Below are 24,821 nucleotides of genomic sequence, written 5' to 3' on the forward strand. Positions count from 1 at the left end.
GTTAATTTGTAGGGGCTGGTTGAAGGAAATGCGCCTCTATTGTGTGTTCTCGCTATGAAAATATGCAATTCAGAGTTACCTTATTATTATGCTGTCATATCATTGTGATGGTGGAGGCAAAATTTTTGAATTATTTTACTTTGTTTTAAAACATTTTGACTGGCTCTAATTTATTTTTCATTAATCTATATTAGATTTGAAGAGGAAGGGAATTTCCAGGATGTAAGCCCCCTCCCTTTCCGGTTTTGTTTCGACTACATTTTGCTTTAATAAAAAAGCAATAAATTTAATTATTGGTTCGTGAGGTAATCTAGATGAACAGTTTTTGAAATTTGAAATGCTTTCTTGCGTTCCTTGGACTTAAAACACTAAGCACTCGGAAAATTATTTAATTCTTTTAAAATCCACAAATATTAAATTATTTAATTTTTTATTTTTATCAAATGATGGTCCATTAAAAGATTCAATTAAGCAAGTTTTGTGGAAATGCGTATGTTTCGAAATCCGTAAAATTAGTTGAAAACAAATATCTAAATTTTTATGCTTTTTCTGTGAACGCATATAAAGAAAACCCTATTCAAATTCCGAAACCCTATTCAACCCCATTCAAATCTCCGAATTTCAGTATTTTGCCCGGAAAATGATGTAAACATTTTATTTCAATTTGCTTATTTAAGTCAAATTTTAAAATTCAAGGTGAATCTTTTTTTATTATTATTAGATATGAAATTTCAAATGAAAAAGATATTCGCGATTTTTTTTTTTTTTTTTTCATTTTATAATTATTTCCACTTTGTAATAGAAGGAAAATATCAGGAAAAATGAGTGCAGCGTCTAAAAAAAAATGATTATTTTACTGTTTCTGAAAGGGAGACTAACGTTGAAAGTAGATTTTAAAGACCTTCAGTTGAAAATATAAGATAGGAAATTTCAAATAAAAAAGAAATTCCAGACTTTTTTTTAATAATTATTTCCACTCTTTAAAAAAATGATTATTTTATAATTTCTGGAAGTAGAGACTAATGACGAAAGTAGATTTCGAAGACCTTCAGTTGGAAATATTAGATAAAAAATTTCAAATGAAAGAGATATTCGCGATTTTTTTTTTCATTTTATAATTATTTCCACTCTTTAATGTACTTTTCGCAGGAAAAAGGAGTTCAACTTTTTAAAAAATGATTATTTTATTGTTTCTGAAAGTAGAGACTAACGCCGAAAGTAGATTTTGACCTTCCAGTTGAAAAACTCTGTAAAACTTGTTTTTCCTTGGAGTGAGTTTGTACACAGTGAAAACATATTTCAGATTTGTCACCGCGAATAGAAACGGAATAAGTTAAAATTAAAAAAATATCTAGATTTTCATGATTATCTTTTTTTTTTAAACAAAATTTAAATTTAAATTATCTATTTTATTGTAGGTTCCTTTTTGTAATATTTTTGGAAATATGAAAAATTATATTTACAGGCACTGCGAACTTCACAATTGCGCGTTGTTTTTGCTCTTACCATTGAACAATTCGCTTGAGAAACACTGAAATTCTTGCTGGTTTATTGAAAGGTTGATATTATTTTGGTATTTAAAACATGCTTTCCCAGTGTGTGAAGTTGATATAAAATATAGATTCTAGATGTATGTTTTTTCTACAAAATGAACGTTGACATGCAAAAACTGATATATGACAATATTCGTTATAGAGATTGCAATTTAAAACTTAAAATCCACTTTAAAATATTACATTTTTAGTAAACTGACTTTCGAAATTAAAATTAATAATTGAGCTTTCTATTTGAGAAATCTGCATACTTTACCGCACGCGAAAAGGTTCAAACTGACATTTACAACAGCAAGAAAATTTACAAATGTCTGACATTTACAGCACCAAGAATCGACTAGAATGATTTGAATTCTGGTTCGAAAGATAAAATTTCTTGGCTGTTATTTACATTTGTGAAGGTTCATGCCGTTTAAAATATAGGATAATAAACTTAAAATCTGGCTGCATTTTTCAGTGAGTGAACGATAAGTAAATATATATATGTAGATATGTTATCATTATAGATATGCATTAGAAATTGAACTGAGTTGTATATTCAACTTTTAAATTGATTCATTTGTAATATTCTAAAAATTTATTTGCAGGTGAATATTTCCAATAAAAATAGACTCAGATTTTGTATTTTGTTTTGCTTTATAGTTTTTGAATAAACATTGGTATTGAATTGAAGCATTAATCTCCTTTCTTAATATACTGAATATGTAGATGAAGAATGCGCACTTTAACATGTTGAAAGCTAAATCAAGGATTGCTTAATTTATTCGTAATTATAAACAAATATTTTTTTTATTATTATTTGAAAGGAACATGTATAGTTAAACTTTATTCGAAAAACTCTTAATCCTATTTTGTATTTTATTCTTAAATTAGGAAAAATTGCATTTAATAATACTTTATTATTTCTTAAAACAAAACATTCTGTATTTAATTCTTTTCATATTTTTACGATGATGTTATTGAACAAAATTTTTTATTCAACCCATTTTATACTAAGCCATAATGTTACTGTATTACCCATTAATAATATTATTTAAATTTTGTTTTGAAAAATTCATTTAAAATGTTTTACTATGCCTCTTTTTTAATTTAAATTGTGTTCTTAAAACTTTGAATTATATTTTCTTCCTGATGTATAATTGCTTTTTGTGTTATGGGCTAACAGAGGAAAGATGTTTAGTATCAAAATCTTTATGCATATTCATTTTCTTTGATATATTTACAATCTGGAAATCATATGTCTCTAATAGTTTTGGTCATAATGACGTTTTTATTTCTTCGTTCCCTTAGAGATAATAGGTATTCTATGATGTTAGTCAAAAATGCGCAATAATTAGTCTAATATATAGTTCAATTTTTAATGTAATTTGTCTTTAAAAATTCTATAATGCAATAAAAAAATATAAAATTTTTTTATTGTTTGACATATTTAACATAGATTAGTTATTATTACTTAACTCTGTTAGCCTGTTCTTTTCTTAAAAGTAGATAATGGATTTTATGCTGTAAAAAAAATTAGATCAATTTTATTATACAAAAATTAAACTTCGCACAAATTTTATTGATTCTTAACGGGGCGAGTCTTTTTTCAGTTCCTAAACCCTGGCGTATGGTTTTCCATTTGAAATCGAAGCAGTTTGACACTGCTTAGGCTTGAAAACTTTCATATTAGTATGGCCATATAAGAATGAATTCTTAAAATGGGATACTTGGAAAAATTATCTTTGACCTACTTCAGATGACGTATCAAAAAGCTAATGTGAAAGATGCTTATGTGATTTCGAATGAAAGAAAGCAAAATAAATGTAACTAACTTTTTAAAAATTAACTAACAACATTGAATGAATTATTCATAAACTGCATGAAAATACTTCTTAATTTTTCTTTATTTTTACAGTTCCATTAAAAATAGTCAAGTATTAATATATAAATAATGCCAAAAATATTTTATAAATTTACATGAAAAATAATTCAAAATCAAAGTTTTTATTTCATCGATTAATGCAACACATACTTTGCATCCATGGATTTTATAACTATAAAGAATTCCTTTTTTGTTGAATCACTGTAATTATGTTTGAAACTTGCTAATATAAACCAATTAACCAAACATTTTATGCGGTTATTTTTTATTATAACACCAAATCCTGTAAAATTGCTTCCTGTATTTTCCATAACCAAGCATAAAATCTATTTTCTGCTCTCCACAAGCTTATGCTGTGTTTGTATGTATGAATGTTGAGCTGACTGAAGGTTAATGTGTTGTTTTTTTCTCTTCTGTCTTTTGTTGTGTATTATTTCCTTTGGAATTCCTGTTGTGCTGCTCTGCTTGCTGTTCATCAACTCTCTCTCTCTCTATCTCTTGCCGCTTCTGCTGTTGCTTCTACACACACGCTACTCTAGCCCAATGCTGATGCTAAGAAGAGGCTGCACGATTCTTCGACACAGATTCTACAGCAGCGCCCGCCCACTGCTACAGACAACATGCTTCTGGTACAAATCACTCTTCTGTTCTATGCAAGAGAGTGGTTTGGGAAAGAACTAAAACTGAAACTTGGGAAATAACTGAAACTTTTGAAACTAAAGGCTGCTTAATAAACGTGTTTTGATTCCATCTTTTAAATTTAAAACTATACAAATAATCAAAATATCATTGTATAAGTTACGGTGCATGTGATTAATCAGGTGATTATTCATAATCACTATTGATTGGTGATTATGAATAATCACTAGTTTATTACATTTACCTTAACATATATATTCCTTCACAGTTGAAAAAGAAGCCAACTTAAGTGGAAAATACAATAATTAAAGTACACCGAATTGTAATTTAAAACTATAGGGCAAATAATCAAAGTACCATTGTATATGTTATGGTAAATGCAATTAATACGGTGATTACTCATAATCACTGCTAAACTTATTGGTGATTATGAATAATCACTAGTTTATTACATTTATCGTAACATATATATTCCTTCAAAGTTGTAAAACCAGCGTAAGTGGAAAATACAATAATTAAAGTACATCGAATTTTATTTTAAAACTATAGGGCAAATAATCAAAATGTCTGTTGCGAAATACCATTCCGTAAACCCTTGCTTGAAAACAAATATGTTGCTAGATACGGAATAATTTTTGAAGTAGAAGTTGGTGGGATCTATCAGTATTCTTTCAGTATCAGATTCTTTCGTTGGTTCAGAATTTTTAAAGATATCAAAATAATGCTTTGGTGATTGTCCCTCTCAAAACAAGTAAATACCGTATTATTAATACTTAATTTCGCCACTATTAAGCTTGGACTGTTAAACATAGATTATATAATGAAATGATTGTAAATATGAGTTGCGTGCTCAAAAAGGCGATGAAAAAAAATAGGATTGATTCCAAAATCCGTTTCTGAATGTTGTCAAGAAAATGAAACGATTTCACTTTGTCCGTTGGTACCGAAGTGATATTGAAAAGAGTTGAAACCAAAGTTATATTAAGCTTTTAATTTTTCATTAATAAATGAAAGTGAGAAAAGTTCGTAAGAAATTTTCCTTACTGATAAAATGTTTTCTAATTTCTGCATTTAAAAGCTCTGCCTGGAACGTCAAAGATATTCTTGTAAATAATAGAGCTTTCACCAAAAAAAAAATCATGATCAGATTTTAAAATACCTCAGCACAACTAAAAATGTTATACTTGTAGAATATTTTTAAGGAAAATAGTATCTTCATAAAATTATTTTCATTCTTTTAGAGTCAGTTACTATCTGGCTATTTCTCTGATGTTTTATTATAAACTAATGAAAAAAATTTCAGATTTACTGTTAGGACGGTGGCAATTTTTTTTTTTAAATTTCATATTACAAGGAAGGAGATCAGTTATTAAAAACTTTGGAGTACAAACGTCGTACTTTTGTCTTTCACTAGATTAGAGCCAGAGGAAAGTGATTTGTTCAAACTGTTGTTTTTTACCTCTTTTTCCTAATATATATAATCTGACATATCTACAAATATAATCTGGCAGAAGCATACAATCATTTTTAAATCCACTCTGGTGATCAAGTGGATTATTATGCAAGCATAATTGGAAGAAATTGATATATACAAATCTGTTTATACGTTAAAATTTTCGGAATTTCATCCGAGACGAATATATACTTTAAAATCCATAACCTAGATATTTTTTGGCTTACAAAGTTGATATGTTTGTTTGTTTATCCTTTTATATTCAGCATGTTATCAAATGAATTGCTTATTGGTGTTTTTTGTCAACGCATCTTGCTTGCTTGTGATAACTGTTTTCAAAAGTTAAAAAACTGTTTTCTCAAAATGTTATATTAGATTATTTTTTTTAATCGTTATACCTATTCTTAAACAATTTAATGTTGAAAAAAGTGGCTATTTTGTAAATTGAATTTGCGTTCAGATTGAAACAGATCAAAAACATAATCATTCATTTACAGTATTTTGCGTATCTCAAAATTGAAATGTTCGGTCCTACTTTTGAATAAATTGCACATATGTTTTGAAATCTATTCAAATCATAAATGCATAACTTCTATAAAAGGGATTCATTCTATATATATTTTTTTAAAAGATAAAATTAACAGTGGCAGTTAAAATTTCATAAATGTATTTATCTCATCCTATTATACAGCTATCATTTCCATAGTTTTCCCAACAAATTATTGATTATTTTCTTTAATATTTAAAAAATGTTTATCAGGTATTAATTTTTAACATGTATATGTATTAAGTATTTTTAATAAATTGTTAGATTTCTTATACGGATGATTAAAGGTAAATTTCTTCATGAGAAAACTATATCGAATTTTTATTAAGCAGTCTTATAATTTAAATTTTGAATGTATTATAAATATTTCAGCTTTCTGCATGCATTTATGCCTTGATTAATACAATAGACTCTCATTATTGTGAAACGCGATTAAATTACACAAGGAAGGAGAATTTTCCTTAAGTGATATAAGTCTTGGATGTTATTCAGTATAAATGTAAATGTGTGGCTGGAACGGGGCTGATGTGTGGTACGGAAGTTTGGAGGGGGGGGCAGCTCAGGTGCCGTCCTCGTCATCTGACCGTGGCTCAAAATTACGAGTTAATAAAATTAAACTAAACAGAATGGAATATAACTAAACTAAACGGAACAGAACTGAAGTTTTTATCTAGCACAACGGATGTGTTAATGTTAAATGGTTCCGTTTGGATTGTCATAATGCGAGTCTATTGTTTTAACACAGTAGGTAAATAGTGTTTCTTATTAAAGATGAGTTTTAAAAATCTTTTTTTTTTTTTGCTTTAAAATATCATTTAAAGAACTAAAAAATGATAAATAGAAAATTGAAGAAATTTTATTACACGATTAATATAAATCTTATTTATTGTTGGTTAAATCTAGTATGTATTTTCAAAATGTAAATTCTGGATTTTGTGAAAATATTATTGCATTTCTAAAGATCCAGTCTAAAGAATTGGATTTGTAGATTTCTATTGCATTCTACAAATACAATTAAAATGTCTTTTCAGGAGTGTATTTTTAGTTTAAAATTCTTTATAACCATAGAAATGCCAGAAAAGTAAATATCACAAAAACATTCGATATTAAATTCTTCCATTTCAAAGAAGAAAAAAATACGAATTGAAATAAAAATAATTCCCATTTGTGTATTGTATTTTTGAATATATATATATATATATATATATATATATATATATATATATATATATATATATATATATATATATATATATATTCTGACAGCATGAAGAAAAATATGTTCACTATCGCTAATCACATGATTCTGAAATACTCAATAGAAATTGTATTTAAAGAAATGTTAATATACGTTTGTTTTTCTTTTTTAACTTTCAGGATCTAATGCAAGTATTCTTTAAAAAAACTCCTTTTTATTACAAATTCTTTTAAAAATATTGTTCCTACCTATCAAGTATTTCTTAAGTTAATAACTTGCTAAATCTCTCACATGGTATAAAATTTTAGGTTCTGTCTAAAATCGATTTATCTAAGTAATTATTTGTCTTTAATTAATTGCATTCATTTGCTTTTCAGAATTTAGAACTTAAAGTCTTTAATGGATAGTTATTATCTGTTCGAATAGGTTAATTAATTGCAGGATTGATTAATGATGCTGTTTTCCTCACTAAGGTTAATTAATTTGTACTGTTATTCTACATTTTGTAATCGTAAACTGTGTAATTAAACTTTAGTTTTAATTATGCACAGAATGTCTAATGCTACTATTTGAAAGCATTTGCATTTTCATATTTCATAACGTTCTTTTTTAGGTAAAATTTATAAACCAAATAGGGATTGTATATTTTATATCAATGGGGAGAAGTTTAGAAATTTTACGTCTTGTTCAATTAAAGTAAAAATGCAATCATTTGTTTACTTTTGATATAATTTATTTTAGCGTTTTTTGTTTCATTTTCATTTTTAATTCATATTCTTACATTACAACAAATCAAATTCCTTCCCATTTTTTGTCCTTAACCCTGAAAAGAATTTATACTAATTGATATCTGATAATTCTTCTTTACTTTATTTTCAAATGCATATAATTTTTAGTGGTACTTGCATGATTTCACGGAATAATACAGAATACATCTGATGCTTTATTGATCACCATCTCCTTCGTAACTTTTTAATTCTATATTTATAAAAAAATAAATTTAAAATTCTCCCTACCACAGGATTTTTTTGGTGCATTGGCCAATACATTTGTATAATCTCACTTATGGAAAGAAAGAAAAAAAAAAGATTCAGTGCATTTTTAAATATTCATATTATCAATAGGTGAAAATGCGCTTTTCTGAAACTAATGAGCAAAACTCTGAAATGCATTAATCTTTACTTTGGGATCTGAATTTAATAGTTTGCTTAAAGATATGGTTAATCATGGTTCTCATCTCTATTATTAGTATTTATTACCTAAATTAATCAGTTATGAGGTTCTTGTTCTAAATTTTTCATTATGGATTCTACGTTTGTGGGAGCATAGAATTTTGTTTCTGCATATAGATGATGTAGTTGCTATAGAACTAAGCCATTAAGGCCTTTATTATTTTACTTCTTCAGTGAAATTAATTTGTCTCTTCTTTAATGATACTTTAGATATTTTTCTCTTTTTGCCAATCCCATTGTATCACACAGTATGCAGTTGCTAAGTCTATTGCGAATGGAGGAAGATAAGAATAGATAACCTCACAAGTGATAAGAGTTTACATATTTATGATAAACTATTATTACAAAGGAGTCTATATGCATCCAAATTTGAATATAGTGACAGCATTTTTCTGCTCCCGGCAAAAATCCTCGTTTTAATAGGACATTTCAATAATAATTGGTGATGATGGTTTCAGAGAGGTTGATAACGATGGCCTATAATTATACATAAAAGGATTATTCCGACCTAATCTGCCGTGTGAGAAATGAATAACTAAGCCGCGTGAATAGTAACACTGATACTATGGTCTGTTAAAAAATAGACCAGCAGCCCAGGCACAGACCCTTATGAAGTCCTGTGCTAGGCAATGACTTCGCTTCTGTTGATGAGCTTCAGAAGAAGCGAGAACTGGCATACTAAGTTGGTCCACTTCTCATCCACATATCATGGTATCCCTTTCTGAGAATTTACATTAGTAACTAAAATCCATTTGTAACTATTCTTCTGAAGAAACATTATTGAACCGATGTGCATAAATGCACTATAAGAACTTAATGAAGATTGAAGTAATGCATACACCTTGAAAAATATATCATTTTATCTACCTAAAACAAAAGAAGTCTAAACGATTAGATTAATCAATTCAAAAGAAAGAAATGACAGCAGTTTTAGCGTCATTTTTTATAATTCAAATTTTTAAATTAGCAAAATTTTCATTTATTTTTCATATATATGATTAATTCATTTACAGCATCTTATTTTAAGGTCTATTTCCCCCCAATTAATTATTTAAGTTCCTATAATTGATATAATTTTTAATTATCTTTTAAAATATGTTTGCATATAAAACTATCCGCATTATTTTATTCTTTTTTACGATAATCTTAAACTTTCATCAAGAAAATTAACTAAGAATAAACCGCTTTCTTTTTTCCGAATCGTTTTTTAAAACGATAACACAGGCATCGATGAAATAAAAAAACTATCCCTCTTAGAAGGTAATATACAGCCTTTAGTAAAGTTTTATTTACTATATGCCTTTAGAGCAGAAATTTCAATTTAATGTCTAACTGTCTCAGAATATAGTATTAACCCCTTTATCATCTTGTCCACCTCTCATTCGGGAGCAAATTCCAACAACTGGCAAAAATCGTTGGAAACGTCGTGCCTGTGTCTCATACAAGCTCTGGAAATTCTGATTTGATCATGCCTCAAAATATTTTTTGTGCAATTGCTTCATAGATGGCAGCTCGAAGCAGGTATTTTGATTATAAGCCAATAATACACTGGTTTCGAGTACGTTTACAGCATAGGCACGTGTTATGAATAGATTTCAGTGTATTATTTTCCGTGTTGGTTTATAATTTTTGAAAAATGAGTAGTCCAAGTGGTCGTGAAGACCGATATTGTAGAAGAATCGGGAAGTGATTCGAAAGGCAAATCTTATTTGAATGCTTTTGATTCTGAAGTTCCAAAATTTGAAGGACAACAAAGACAGGAAAAATCACGAATACTAAATTTCCTCCATGTCCTCCATGTTTTAGATTCAAATTATCACCAAACGTTAATATTTCCTTTCAGGCCAGTTCGGACGTTTTACAATATTATGAAAATTTAATGCACAATGAAATAGCTGGTATAATCATGAAGAAAACTAACTGTATGTAAGGTCATTTGTAATACTGCTGGTTAAAGAATGCCGGGCAGAGTGAAACCCTCTATCCCCCCACAAAAAAAATGAACTTTACTCTTTCGGTTTTGGAAACTATTACCCAAAAGAAAAATCTGAAGAAAAAAAACATGTACTAGACTAAGAAAACACCGTAGAAATATCGTTTTTCCTTAAGATAATCTCATATAATCATGGTGCATAAATTAATAGGTTATTGAAAAAAATATTGTAGTTACTTTTATTTAACAATTTTAAATAATATCATTCCTTTAAGAAAATAGTGTAAATAATTATTAATGTACATTTTTTTTTTCATTTTAAAAAATCAGTACATTTCTTAAGAATCTGCATTGAAACTTTTTTGCTTTACTTAGATATATGAGAAAAGTCCAGTATAAAGTCAAAAGTACTAGTAAATAATCTCATTTTGCTAAAAAAAAAATTCTTTCGAAATTTAGAGATATGTGCTTTTATTTTATTTTAATGGATTTAGAATTCTTTAAGTACTAAAAAACATCAATTTAAAAATTCAGTTATTTTTTTCACATAGTTTGTCGAATTTGTGCGACCGTCAAAGAGTTAACTCGCAAAGAAAAAAAATTGCAAACCTAAAGATTTAAATTACAGAATGTAACTGTTGTGCTAACCGTGATTAATTTTTCACTAAACTTGTTTTAAAAAATATGTTTTATTGCACATCACAAAACCGAAAAGTTCGGGAAAATAAATTTTCTTGCAAGATTAATAAAATTTGTATTGTTTTATTAAATTGCCTATTTCACTTACTTCAAGAAAGTGTATTTAATATCTTAACTCTAAGCATTAGTCTAACATCACTTTTCACGTTAGTTGCTTTTTTGCTAAAAGTGGCAACTATTTTCTAAGCTATTTATTTTATCATATCAGTTAACTGATGATCTCGTCTTTTCTGACCCTTTACATCTTTTAGTAAAACTTTTCTATGCAAGAAAGATACAAATTTGAGAATAAAAGTTTCCTTGACTTTTTTTATTAGTTGTTTCTATTGTTATTGTTTCTATTTTTATTTTTTTTTTCAGTTATTTCATAATTGAATACTGAAAATGGAAAAAGCAGAGAAAGCCAAAAAGCTCTGTTTTCCATCTTAAGATTTGTAAACATTAAGAATTTCAACTTAAGAGACGATAGAAGTGCCCACCACACTCTAAATAGTTCAAAATCGCGTGGATAGATGTCACCAGGAGCTAAGTACTTCGATAGCAATAGAATTTGTAGTTTGAAACTTACTGCGATTTTCTTACCCTGTCTTCAGTTCATATCAAAACAAATTTCATTATTTTGGTGGGGGTTTTAATTTTCAAAGAATTCTGTGGATAAAGAAAGACTTTAATATAGAGTGACGCGAATGAAGAATTTGATAAAGAATGACAAATTTGAATTACTTATATATGAAGGTATTATGCTGGTTTGAAGATGTTTCAATTTGTTCACAATTTTTAAGAAATGCTATTAGTTACTTATTTATGTTCAAAGCAGTTTTTTGTTCATTTGAATCACCATCGATGTCGATCGACTCAATGTTCATATATTATATTTTTTTAGATTTTGTTGCCGTTTGTTTTGACTATTGATGCTTCATTGTTTTATTAATTCTATTGTAAACAATTCTATAATATTTATAGACATCGTACTTTATTCTAGTCTATTACAGCTTAATTTTAGCGAAAGAAATATGCATTGAAAATAGTAATAATGTATACTTTTAAAATTATTTAAAATGTTGCGATCAAAATCAATTCATTGAAAAGTTAGAACAATATTCACTGTCGCAATAAAAATATTCTTTCTTATATATAGTAATTTGAATCAGTATTATCTGAAATGAACTGAATGTGGGTGTAAATATAGAGTAAAGAATCCTGAAATCAAACAAATGGTATGATCTCTGTTTCTCTCTCTCTCTCTCTCTCTCTCTCTCTCTCTATATATATATATATATATATATATATATATATATATATATATATATATATTAGAGAGAGAGGGTAATATACTTAATCTTACCGAAGAACCGAAAATATCTGATTTTCATCTAACTGAAACTATTTCAGTGAAAGAGCAAGATAAAAAAAAAAAAATGGGAAGTAAGATAAAGTTAAAATAAAGCCATTCAAATATGTATGTTTCATCTGAAAGGGAAAAAAATGCTTGTAAACGCTGAAAACGACATTTTCTACGTTGAGCTTTGACTGCATCAAAATGTTTTTAAGAAAAGAGTAAATTATTAGTTAGATTAATTGTAGTTCTCTGTTAATTTGAGTTTAAAGCTCAAAAAATTGTCTTTTGACTGCACAATCTGCGAAAATTATTTCATCTGAACTTTAGAATAAAAAATTCCATTCTTCCGAAGTTTTAATCATTAACTAAAGAGGTGTTTAGTCAAAAGTGTTAATTAAAAAGAATGCTCGATTTCTCGTAACATTGATTTTTTTTTGACCATACTTTTTTTGAAAAGATCTTTTATGAAAATTTCTCGGCATTTCATCAGTTATATTTGAACTGTTATAAAAGAAATTCTTCTGAAATCTCAAAAATATTATGACAAAACTATCATTGTTTCTTCTCTCTTTTATATCAATTAAACCATTTTTAGATGAAAAATTCATTTCTAAAATTACCTGCGTTTAGTAAAATTACAGAACTGTATAAGAATATATTTTCAGAATGACACAACAATATGTAATTAACATTATGATATCCATGAAAATGAGATTGACCCTTTGTTTATCACGAGATGGCATATTGATATTAGAAAACGTTTCTCGGAAACAAATTTTGCTGAACCCCTGATAACAAATAAAATTATATCTGTAACAATACTTGGCTTGCACTTTGTCTATTAACACGAAAATTGTAGTTCTGCAATTTATATTTATCTATGTTAGGTAGTTTTCTGAATACTGCTTATTTATTCAAATATATGTTGTATGTAAATTTTATCCAAAATTTAATGAAAATGGGAGCATTTAATACTATATAAAGCACATTCTAGCATCCAAAAATGTACTTTTTAAATCAATGTAAAGAAACAAAATTACGTATAAAAATTTAATTATTGTATTGCACAGTAAAAATTATTTGGAAATAAAATTGGCAATTTAAATAACGGATAAGAAAGAAAAAAAAATAGTTACCATAATTATCATTTTTTCGTAAAGAATGAATTAAATTGCACGTTATCAATGAAATAATGCAACTTCATAATGATAATGTAAATAAGAATTTTCTTTGTTACTAAAACATAGAATTAAAATTTCATATTATTAAGCTTTTCAAATGATTGTCTTATTTGAAATGAAATGCTATATCTGAGGAAATGCTGAATGTTTTTAATATATTAAAAATATTTTTAAATATTGTCTATGAAAGCTCATTAAGAAATGTTTCCCTGTTACATTTGCAAGTATTTACTCATTACTCATACTAATTCATTTTTTTAGTTTAATCTTTTGTTTAATAATAATTTCATCTTTAGGCCTTTCCTGGGATCTCTCCTTACAGCAAGAGACCGGCTATGGACAAAAGTGGTCTGCCTGTTTATCAGCCCAGTACCGCTGCCTATCAACAGGCTCTTACAATGCAAGTCCAACAACCCTTTGTTCCCGTGTCTTGTAAGTTTAAACTGTTGAAAATTATGTTGCATTATTCTGTTATTCTCATTTGTAGTGATTCAGTTAAATACTGCCTGCTATGTTAACCATGTTGTTTTAAGTTCCTTGTATCTTTGATTAGAAAGATATTTTCTTATAATGAATTTTGGAAAGAAAAAAAAACCTTCAAAAGATAAGTTTAAAATATTTATAATGCCATCATTCATTCGTAATTTTAAAAATATCAAACATTTCATTGACATAACGTTAGATACAATATTTCTTTTCACCTTAATTTCATATAATAATTAATAGAATTTCAAAGATGTAAATTGTTTATATATCTAAATGAATATAATTATCATTTTATTCAGCTATTTCTTTTAGTTTGATATTTTTTATTACCTAATTTAAACTCTGCTTCATAATTTTTTCACTTTGGTTGATCATGGGGAATAATCATACATGAATGTTTTTTTCTCTACAATCTTTTAATCCTCACTTACTTTTGAGAATATAGAAATTTTATCCTTCATATTGTAATCTGCATTTGTAGTTTGTGTGTTTAAATATAAAATACTATTCCACTTGATACATATTTGCTTTTTTTGTTTCTTGCAAGTTCTGTTAATTATTGTGTTTAGTACCTTTAACGAATTAGGAATAATATTTCTAATGAAAAGTATTGGAATTGCTTCCTGAAACGCCCACTCTGCAAATCTATCTAACACACTTTTTTATTTTTTGACCTGCTGATATTTTATTTATTTTAAAGAAAAACTTACCATTTATCACGAATAATAAATGCCGCTTTTTACTAAAGTCACTTGCAAACTTACCTAATTTTTTTCTCTTTGTGTTCTGTCTTTTATTCTTATTTGAACTATTTTTGATTAAACTCTTTTTAATCCCAGATACATGTCTCCCATCAGCAGTGACTGGCCATCCTACTGCTGTACCAAGATTCTAAAGAAGGCCATTATTAAGACCTCACTGTTGAGTATTACACCTCTTTTGACGTAAGTAATGTAACATTGCTGTTTGAACAATACTTTTCCTAATGAGGTAAATGCCATGATATTTGTATGTAGAACCAAAAGTATTTTTCATATGATGCTTAATTTCGGTCTCAAGTCCCACGTCATCTAAGCAGAATGCTGTCTTGTGAACAGAAATCGATTAGAGCAAAAGTTAACGACGCATTAATTAAAAAAATAATTATATTTCTCGAGTGATACTTAATTATATCTGTAAATATATTTTTGTTGAATGTTCGGGTTTTTTGAGTTAAAATTCAAACTTGTTTGTGTACACATATTACACAATATAGTTATTGTAAGCTTGTTTTATACAATCTGAAACTCATTTTAATGATTTTTGAAAGTGCTTTTTGTGACATACGAAAGATTGGAATAGAAACTTAAATCTTTATAAGTTTCACTTTAAATATTCAGAGCCTTTTATAGAATTATTAGATGTTTTAAAAACTTCTAATAGAAAACAATATTATAACTTTTCATAATCTATTATATCTCCCATTTTTAAACAGAAATTCATTAATATACTTCCCACATTTATCTTTAAGGACAATTTTCAGAATTAAAAATGAATTATTTATTTCAACTTAAGCTGAATCGTGGCGATAAAAAATATGATTTGCCTTCAGTATTCTCCTTGCTTTTCATAATACAATTAGTTTTTATACAATTAACTGAGCTTTTTATCAAAAAATACTCACATTTATTCTTTCCAAAGCATATGGATTGTTCATTAATAAAGAAAGGATTAAATGCAGCCAAGAAAATGCTTTAATGATATATCAATATGTTCTGAATATTGAATAAATAAATATGCTTAAAAACTGAAACATTCAGATGAAATACTTGTTGAAATCAATTGATAGACTAACTCAATTATAGAAATTTATTTCATCTGGTTAAGCTGTTGACTGACAGGAAGGTGTGAAACATTATAATATTAAGAATAGACAACCTAAAAATTGCAATACTTACCACCATTTAAGACTTTTACCTTTATATACTGAATTAACTAACCAGCATATTTTTATTTTTCATCATTAGATAAGTTTTGGCGCCGAATAATTGCATGAAAGAAGAAAAAGCTTTTTATTCAAATAATTTGTATAATAACAATATGCTGCTTACTGTCATAAGCTAAGTGGAAAAGATAATATTTGTAAAAAGAAGCATATTATCATTAGATTCAATTCAAAAATCCCCGTCCCAAAAAACGATTGAATTGTGTAATGAGGTTCTACTTATTTCATGCTGACTGATGTTATTCAGTTTATAAGAAATGAAATGAAGAATACTATTTACAGAACAGATTGGCTAGTGAATTGTTTCTGAAAGTCTGTAGAAATTTTAGACCGAGAAATGTCTAAAATATTTTAGCTAAGGGCTGAGGCAACAATCTCGCATAATAAAATTGGAATCCAGTTGCAGGAATTTTGAAATATATGAAGAAGAGGCATATCTTTCAAATTACGTAATTTCAAAATGCAGTGCGATTCTTAATAGATTTGCTGGTGCTGATTAAGGTAATAATAACAAAGACAGTGACTTTGCAAGTATGAATCGAAGCTCATTTTCACTATCATTTACGTTTTAAATGTCTGTCAGCTTCCTCAGTAAACCATATAATGGGATTGTTCTCAAAGTATCAATAATATTAATCAAAATTGTTTAAAACTATGCGAATGAGAAACCTTTTGAATGATTAAAATTCGGTGATCTATTATCATCATCCCAGAGATTAATGGAATAAGGAATTAATTGGTTTTATATAGTTTAACGTTTAATGAAGGATAGATCAATTACCATCCGTCTTCCTATACCATATTTTTTCAATGACAATATAATTATTTCGTAATCGCTTAATGGCCAAATTTAATTGTATCAATTCTAATTTTAAGAAAAGGGATTAAAGGAAATCATTATGTGCTTTAATACAGTTTTTTAAAGTACATATCGATAAGGGGAGTTTTTAGTAAAAATAGATTAAATTTCATAATAGTTGTTTAGAATTTTTATAGTTGCTTCAATGGAAAGTGAAAATTTCCTTTGATAAAAATATTTATATTAAAAATTTTCAATTTCTAACCTAATTCTTAACTTACTTGTTATTCTATTCTCTCAATGTTAAGCTAGCACATTAAAGGTAATGAAATATGAAAAATACATAAACATTACATATTTTCATAAAAACAGTTTATTGTAAATTATTCTTTCTCCTGAAGATGTTTAATAAGTGTAGTTATGTACTAAACATTACTGTTATTAATGCCTATTTGATTTTTTTACCATCTGACTTTTTGTTTGTTTGTAAGCCTGCTTGCTTTTTCTGCTTTTATTTTGTAAACATTATTCATTTATTACGATGAAAAGTGAACTTTTACTTAATGGTTATTTTTCTTTCCCACAGAAGACAAAAGATTTTTGAAAGATAAGTGAGGTCACCTAAGCAGCAAAGAGTAAAAACAGTCAGCCTCTTTTCTAAATATGAGGTGCTCTTCATAGATTGAGCATTTCAATCTCCAGGTTCTTCTGGGGTGGGACTACGAGGAAACAAGTGCCCCAATCCAAGGCTATGGAGTCTCACCCTCAGACAGTCTGTGATAAGGAGGCAGCACTTTTGAGGCTCCCTTGTGCTTGACACAGGGACATCTCCACTTGTGATGGGCGTCTAGTCAGGTGGTATTACGATAGATCTGAACTAAGAAGTGTCTCTGAATTCCCTCCCAAATCTTTCTTATCACCCTTGCCTCGGAAACCCAAATTCCTGGGGATAGAAATGCTTTATAAAACTCTGAAGCAACTGGTGGTTTTTACTCTGTCTCTTAGGACAGTTAAAGGCCTCAATGAAATAATGATTTCCTTGGTCAAGTAAAGAACAAGATGTGCAATCCAGCTTTCAATTCTGTTTCAGTAAATCACTTGTGAATTTTCTAAATTTAATAACATTTTTGTGGTTGGAAAAGAAATAATTTTCCAGAAATAAACTTGTTTTCTATCATATTACATTTTCTTACATTGTTTCTTACTTAACAAACTCTCAGTGTATCAAGTTTTTTGTAAATTTGTCTATAATAAGATAAAATATTTTTGTCAAGAGCAATTTTATTTCAGTACTGATTTATGATTTGTCATATGATGTCATATTTTTTAATATTTGGTTACTATTTTCAAATGAATAAGTGCCATTTTAATTCTTGTGATTTTTGTTTGGATAAAGTATTTAATATGTTATACAAGCTAAACTGCACGTTTAAAAATTGTTTCTAAGTTTATCATTAGTCTTTTAATTTCTTTTTTTACCTTCCATGGAAAGCTCAAACATAAATAGAATTTTTTTGCAATAATATGTAAATCTTTTTGCATTGATGATGTGTACTTTGAAGTAATTTTTATTTTTAATGGGAACATGTGTTTGTGTAAATATTTTTAAGTGTATAATTATAATTTGTGTATTTTTTTAACTAATTGGAGAACACACAATCGAAAAATACTATTTTTTTTTTAATGCTGCAAGAAATCTTATGAGATATGATAATAATTTTATAAAAACTTGTTATTTTAATTATTGCTTTTTGAAGCAAATTAAATGAAATTCCTTTTTTTTTTTTAACTCTTTTCAACCTCTCAGCAGTTTAATTTTATCAACATCTGTTTCTTGTTATATATCTTAATGATATAGAATCAGTCATTTAAAATACCTGTTTACTTTTAAACTGAAAGTATGGATAAGCTACATCATGAGCCAATGACATCTTTGTTTCATTTGCGACTGGGTCAGAGGCCAAAAAGTCCGGGGCCAAAGTTTCCGGAAACGGTTAGAAACAACATTTCTTTGTCTGTGTTTTCAGTTATCTGTGTGAATGTTAATTTTTTTAATCAATTTGACCATTTAGTTCACGTAGTAGTATACGCAACGAGATTAAGGAGAGAAATTATTCATATGTTAACTAGTAGTGCAGTTTGTTGACTTTAAAGAATTCTAGCAGGAGGGAGCTATGTCTCTTGTTAGGGCATGAAAGTTATGGTTTCTTGAAAGATGATATTTTTAATAACAATTGTTTGTATGTCACATTGTTTTATTACTTGCATATCTTTGTATGTGTTAGTAGCATAATGTGAAATTGTTACAAATGTTTTTTGTGGATTCTAGATTAATGAAACACATGAAGAATTTTATATGATGAAAATAAAGTATTCAAACTATGGTAGCATCAATGCTGCCTTTTTCCGGTGATACAGTTGCAATGATTTCAGTTGAATAAAGTAATCTTCTAGCTCCAAAGAGCTTTAAGACTTGCGACTCAGGCTATACAGAAAAAAAAGCAAAGTACTTTGTGAATAACAATACTGTGTTATCTTTTTTATTGGTAGTTTTCACTCAAAGAAAATTTAGAATTTGTATTAGTAGACAGTTGCATGTTTTGTAACAAGTATTTTAGTATGCTCGGGTTCAAAAATTGTATCACTTGACTTAGAACACAAATAAATTTAATTATATATTTCCAGCTAATGAACTCGCGTAGAAATATATTAAATCCTTTATTAATGTTATTTACTGAATAATTCACTGTTGAAAATATTTTCAATAAACTCAGCATACAAATATTGCACATTTTTAATGTTGGTGTATCTTCTTGAAATACATAAACTCTACAAAAAAAAATATTTTCTTCCTTAAATTCCCTCTTGACTCATAGGGCCACATTGCATAGTTATCCCTTTATAGAACAGATTTAAGATAACTCACTTAATTTCAATTTCTTGTAGAATCTGCACTAATTTCTTTTATGAAAATCCATGAAAATAAGTAAAAGTTTGGTGAATTAGTATTTTATATTATAACTGTTTATACGAGCTTTCAAATAAATGATATTGGGGAGGAAAAAAATTTTTGTAACAATTCTGGATCATTCCTTTGGTCAAATGTTAAATAAGTCATAAATGATATGTTGCTGTTAAGATATCAAATTTTTTCTGTTGACAATATATAGTTTACAACATATACATTATATATATGTTTGATGATATATGATTTATAGCTTCGAAATTAGATTAGCCTTCTATATAGCTTGAAGTTCTACTTACTGGTTTTTTTTTATAATATTAAAATTGCAGTAGTAGTTTGTACATTTTGGAATATAATCTATGAGAATCATAAATTTTGAAGCCCAATGTATATGTGTTATGTAACAAAGTTTGAATTTATGTTTGAAATGCATGAAATAAATTATCTCTGTGTAGGTAAGTGTTAAACAATGGTACTTCAAATGTGAGGTCTACTGTTATTTGTCAAGTTTTCTTTTTTAGCATTGAAAATGTCCTATCGATTTACTTTTATGATATAAATATATAAATATAGTGTGTATATTCAAAATGGAATTTCTTTTTATCCTTGTAACTTACTTGTTGCTTATACTTCAGTGAGAGTAGACGATTTAACCAGCTGTCACGTTTTGCAAGATGTTTTAAAATTAAAATCAAAAATTCTCAGTCTTTCTAAATTTGTTTTAAAAATACTTAATGGATTAATAATATTCATCAAGAATTTATTCACTGTTATCTGTTATTGAAGCCTCTTTTCTAAAATGCATTTTGTGTATTTTTACAATATTTCCTCCAAAAAATGTTTAATTTCACTATATGTTTGGTGAATCTATGAATATTAAAGAAGAATCGCAGAATATCAGATAATATCCAAAATCATTTTTTTTTCAAGACTCATTGCACTCAGTTACACTATTAGTTAAAGGTCTTCTTCACAAAATATTTAAGCAGCCTGTGATGATTAAAGTTCCTTTCAAGCATGATATTTTCATTCATTGTGAATATGTTACTAACATACTTTTATGTAAAGGAACAAACATTGGTTTTGATCGAATATTTTCATCTTGTTAAACAAATGCAGTTTTCATTTTGTTTGCAATTAATATTTTATGTAATATATATATATATATTATATGCATGTATCTCATAAAATTTTTGTGGAGTATGAAAGTAATGGGCTTATTATTTAGCAAAATGCATTGAAGCAATGTATAAATGTGTTTTCTTACATGTTATTGCTGTGTTCCATATCATAAACCATCAGTATGTTCTGCATATTCTTCTAGATATCTACATATATGTACATGATATTAAGACCAGCTGAAATTCTATGGGCTATTTATATAGCTTGAGGACATTGTGACATCAATGCTATAAGACATTTAGAAAATCCACAGAGATAAGTTTTTGAAATAATATGAAGTCTTGAATATATTGTTACCTTCCAAATGTATGATCTAAAATTGTGGGTCTAGTGTACTTGATCGTAATATTAGGTTAAACGCATGTCTTAGTAGAATGTAGAAATAAGAGTGTACAGCACTTGAAAAGTACACAGTTTATACTGTTAACATATACTATGTGTGTATATATACTATGATTATATACATATATTATATATTTAAAAATGTGCCAGTCATAAGTTACAATGTGTGATAAGGACTCTTGTTTCCTGAGCGTAAAGTCTTGGACTGTCATAAAGTCCTATAACTAGCAGATGAGTCAAAAATTATTCGTGCCTCTCAGAATTGAATGCAGAGTTTTAAATTATTATGTTTGTTATTCAATACACTTTTATCTATTAATATATAACATCTTCTATATAGCTGCTGAAAATTTTGCCGAGATTTATATAATGACTTTTTAAAATAATGCTCTTTGATATGTTAAAACAAACAATCGGGTACAATTTTATAATTGGTGAACCTAATGCTTAGCTAAAACTGCAGCCATCATAGATGAAGAACTAAGCACTTTCCCTAAATCTAGAATCTGCTTTCATAAGTGCTTCAGCTTAGGCTGTTACGTTAATTTTGATATGCTTTATCAAATATTATCTGGAGAACGAAATGCCTAATACGGATCAGAATTTTATAAGTGTTCTGAATATCTCTCTTTTTTTAAATTTTTTTTTATTATTATTATTACTATTATTTGTTTTTTTCCCTAAAATCTCTTTGTTTAAAAATTTACTGTATTAATTTAGTTAAAAAGTTTTAAATATTATATTGAATTAATGGTGAATGGTGTAATGGCAATATTCAGTGATTCTTTATTAAGCTTAGAAAAACGTAAATGTTTCCCTTTTTTTAAGGGGTGGCTCGGATATTTTTTCAATCTGTGAACAAATGACTTTTAAATGAATATTTTGTTAGATTATTAATATTTTGTTTAAAATAATATGAGTTTGTAACTGAAAAGAAAATTTTCCCTTCTGATATATCATCTAATGATCAAATAATCTGCGTAGCTAATATATTTAGAAAACGAAACTTTAAAACGTCATTTTACTATGCATACATAACAGTAAATAAGCATACATAACAGTAAAAATCATAAAAAATTAATGGCGAATACAATCAAAAGGAAAATTTCTCAATCATATAACTTTTTAATCATTTTAAAGAAATGGTTAGTTTAAATATGATAAAAATCAACTAAAGCATTTATAAAGAACATCAGAATTTTTTTTAATACATTATTGCTGTAAACTCTTTATTCGTAATTCTAAATTTGCATACAGCCTTTAATATAATAAATACTTCATTTTATTATGTAATCAGTTTTTGCATTCTTCATTTCACTGGCCATATATCATTTGCCACCAAATTGTATTTTAAAGTAAAATAGTTTATTATTTTAAATTATTTTCGAGTTTATATTGTTATGTATTATTTTTAAATACATTTAACTTTATTTAGGTAAATTGATAAACATTTAATTTCTTTAAAAATATTGTATAGGGAGTTTTGGCACTTGTGTACAAAAATTACTGTGTATTTAAAAACTAAATTCTTGTGGAAAGATTTAAAAAAAAATATTTGGATCTCTTGCAAATGAAAAATATTGAATTTTTAATAGACATTTTTTTTTGTGTTTCTTTTATTTCTCTAAATTTTCATATGATGCTTTTAATTTATTTCTAAAATATATTTTTGGAGGCTGCTGAGTGCAGAGAGAGGTTTTGCTCTAACAACTACTTTCAACCTATCTTGTTACCAACTGTAAAGCTCTGGCAGTTGTTACTAGCTTACGAAGTAACTTACGTCTGCTATTTGTAGAAAATATTCAAGTTATGAATTGTAACTGGCTACATTTATCCTTTTGTGACTGTGTTTGGAAACGTAGCTTGTAACTGCTATTGCTATACGAAGTTTTCATTGCTGTATACTCCTGCATTGCTGTATTACCAAACTTCAGTATACTAATGAATAAAATTACCTTTCTTAATCTTGCTTCCATTTTTCTTACATTTTTTATTTAAATCTAAGTAATATATATAGGACACGAAAATGATTCAATTTCTTTTACATTTCTAGGTTTTTAATTCCTATTGGTTTAAGTAACTGAATAAGCTGTTGTCTTTCAGCACTTTTAATTATAGTCTAAAAATAGGTTTTATATTTTTTTTCCTGTGATCTTACGAAAGATGATTTTAATTACTGTTTTAATTATTTCGAAGATTTTTTTAATAATCAGGAATCTATCCTATAGTAATTCTATGTTTAAAACATTAATTTAATAATGATAATAATAATGCATATGGAATAAAATTTTAACTTTTTAATAAGGATAAATGTAATAATAAAAAATTGGGAGCCTTGAAACACTGCCTTGTGCCTTCATATGCTTTAACTCCACTGAAACCTCCAATATTTATTGCATTGTAGTATTCCTCACAATAATCATGTTTACCTCTTTCGATCAGTTTGAACTTGCATACGATTTCATATGCAATCAAATCATTAGAACATATAGTCCTGCCATAAAATTATGTTTATTATTTAAGATGGAGGGGAATACGAAATCAAATTAGATTAAAGATTCTGTAATCTTCTACATCTCATGTCACTAATGTAAATTCTGAAAATGTCATTAAAATAAGTTCTTTGTATAGAATTATTCCCGTACGTTCCCTACCGATATTTTTGACAATGTTAAACAATATATGTCAAAACAGATACTTGTAAAAGAAATAAATGAATGGATTGTCAAATACCCAAGTAGCACAGCATGCACAATATTGTATGATATATTCTATATTAAACAATATTTTACAATATTGTATGATATATTCTATATTAAACAATATTTTACAATATTGAGAATATTGTTTAATAATGTACAATATATGTGTCTACTTGGCTTAAGAAACTTTCTACCAGAATTCTGAAAAATGAAATCTTGAAACTGTGTAGCTAGCTAGTACATTACTGTAAAAGGTGTCAAAAATATCCTTATATTTCAAGGATCGTTTCTTTCCATTCTATCTATTTGATAGTTTTATTTATTTCTTTAACACCAGTCCCGAGAAATCACTGTGAACTTTCTTCTCATCTTGCCAAACCCGAGTCTGTCTAGAGGGAAAAAATCGCTTATATGTGACATATTCATAGATTTTACAGTTACTGGTTTTTCTCGCCTCCCCTCCCCCCACCTCCTGATGTCAAACTGCGTTGTAATGGGAGAGTATTTGCTGTCAGTTCATTTCATATTGTGTTAAGCAACTTAAAATTTCCGGATTATTTTGAGTCGTTACTATTTAGATTTAGAGAGTTAATCTATATCAAAAATGAATCCTAATTAACAGCATAAAATTGAATACAGGGAAACATAAATCTATGTACAGTCGCGGACAATAAAAAGGAGCCACCCAACTTTATTCCACTGTTGATCATAGTATTTGACAAC

The 24,821-nt window shown here is 27.4% G+C and overlaps 1 protein-coding gene across 4 annotated transcripts in view; it reads left to right on the plus strand.

The window, feature by feature from the left end:
* Window positions 1–23,360, plus strand: part of LOC129959967 (muscleblind-like protein 2) — a 463,947-nt gene extending 440,587 nt beyond the window's left edge. For 2 of the 4 annotated variants that reach the window (XM_056072902.1, XM_056072901.1), the window contains exons 5-8: window positions 3,957–4,046; window positions 13,935–14,070; window positions 14,964–15,068; window positions 17,494–23,360. In XM_056072902.1, the coding sequence (XP_055928877.1) occupies window positions 3,957–4,046; window positions 13,935–14,070; window positions 14,964–15,019 (282 nt within the window). In that variant the 3' untranslated portion in view covers window positions 15,020–15,068; window positions 17,494–23,360. The remainder of the gene's footprint in view (window positions 1–3,956; window positions 4,047–13,934; window positions 14,071–14,963; window positions 15,069–17,493) is intronic. The other 2 variants (XM_056072904.1, XM_056072903.1) reach the window with 1 other exon arrangement.
* The last annotated feature ends 1,461 nt before the right edge of the window (window positions 23,361–24,821 follow it).

This window comes from Argiope bruennichi, chromosome X2, assembly GCF_947563725.1.
Source record: "Argiope bruennichi chromosome X2, qqArgBrue1.1, whole genome shotgun sequence".
NCBI lineage: Eukaryota > Metazoa > Arthropoda > Arachnida > Araneae > Araneidae > Argiope > Argiope bruennichi.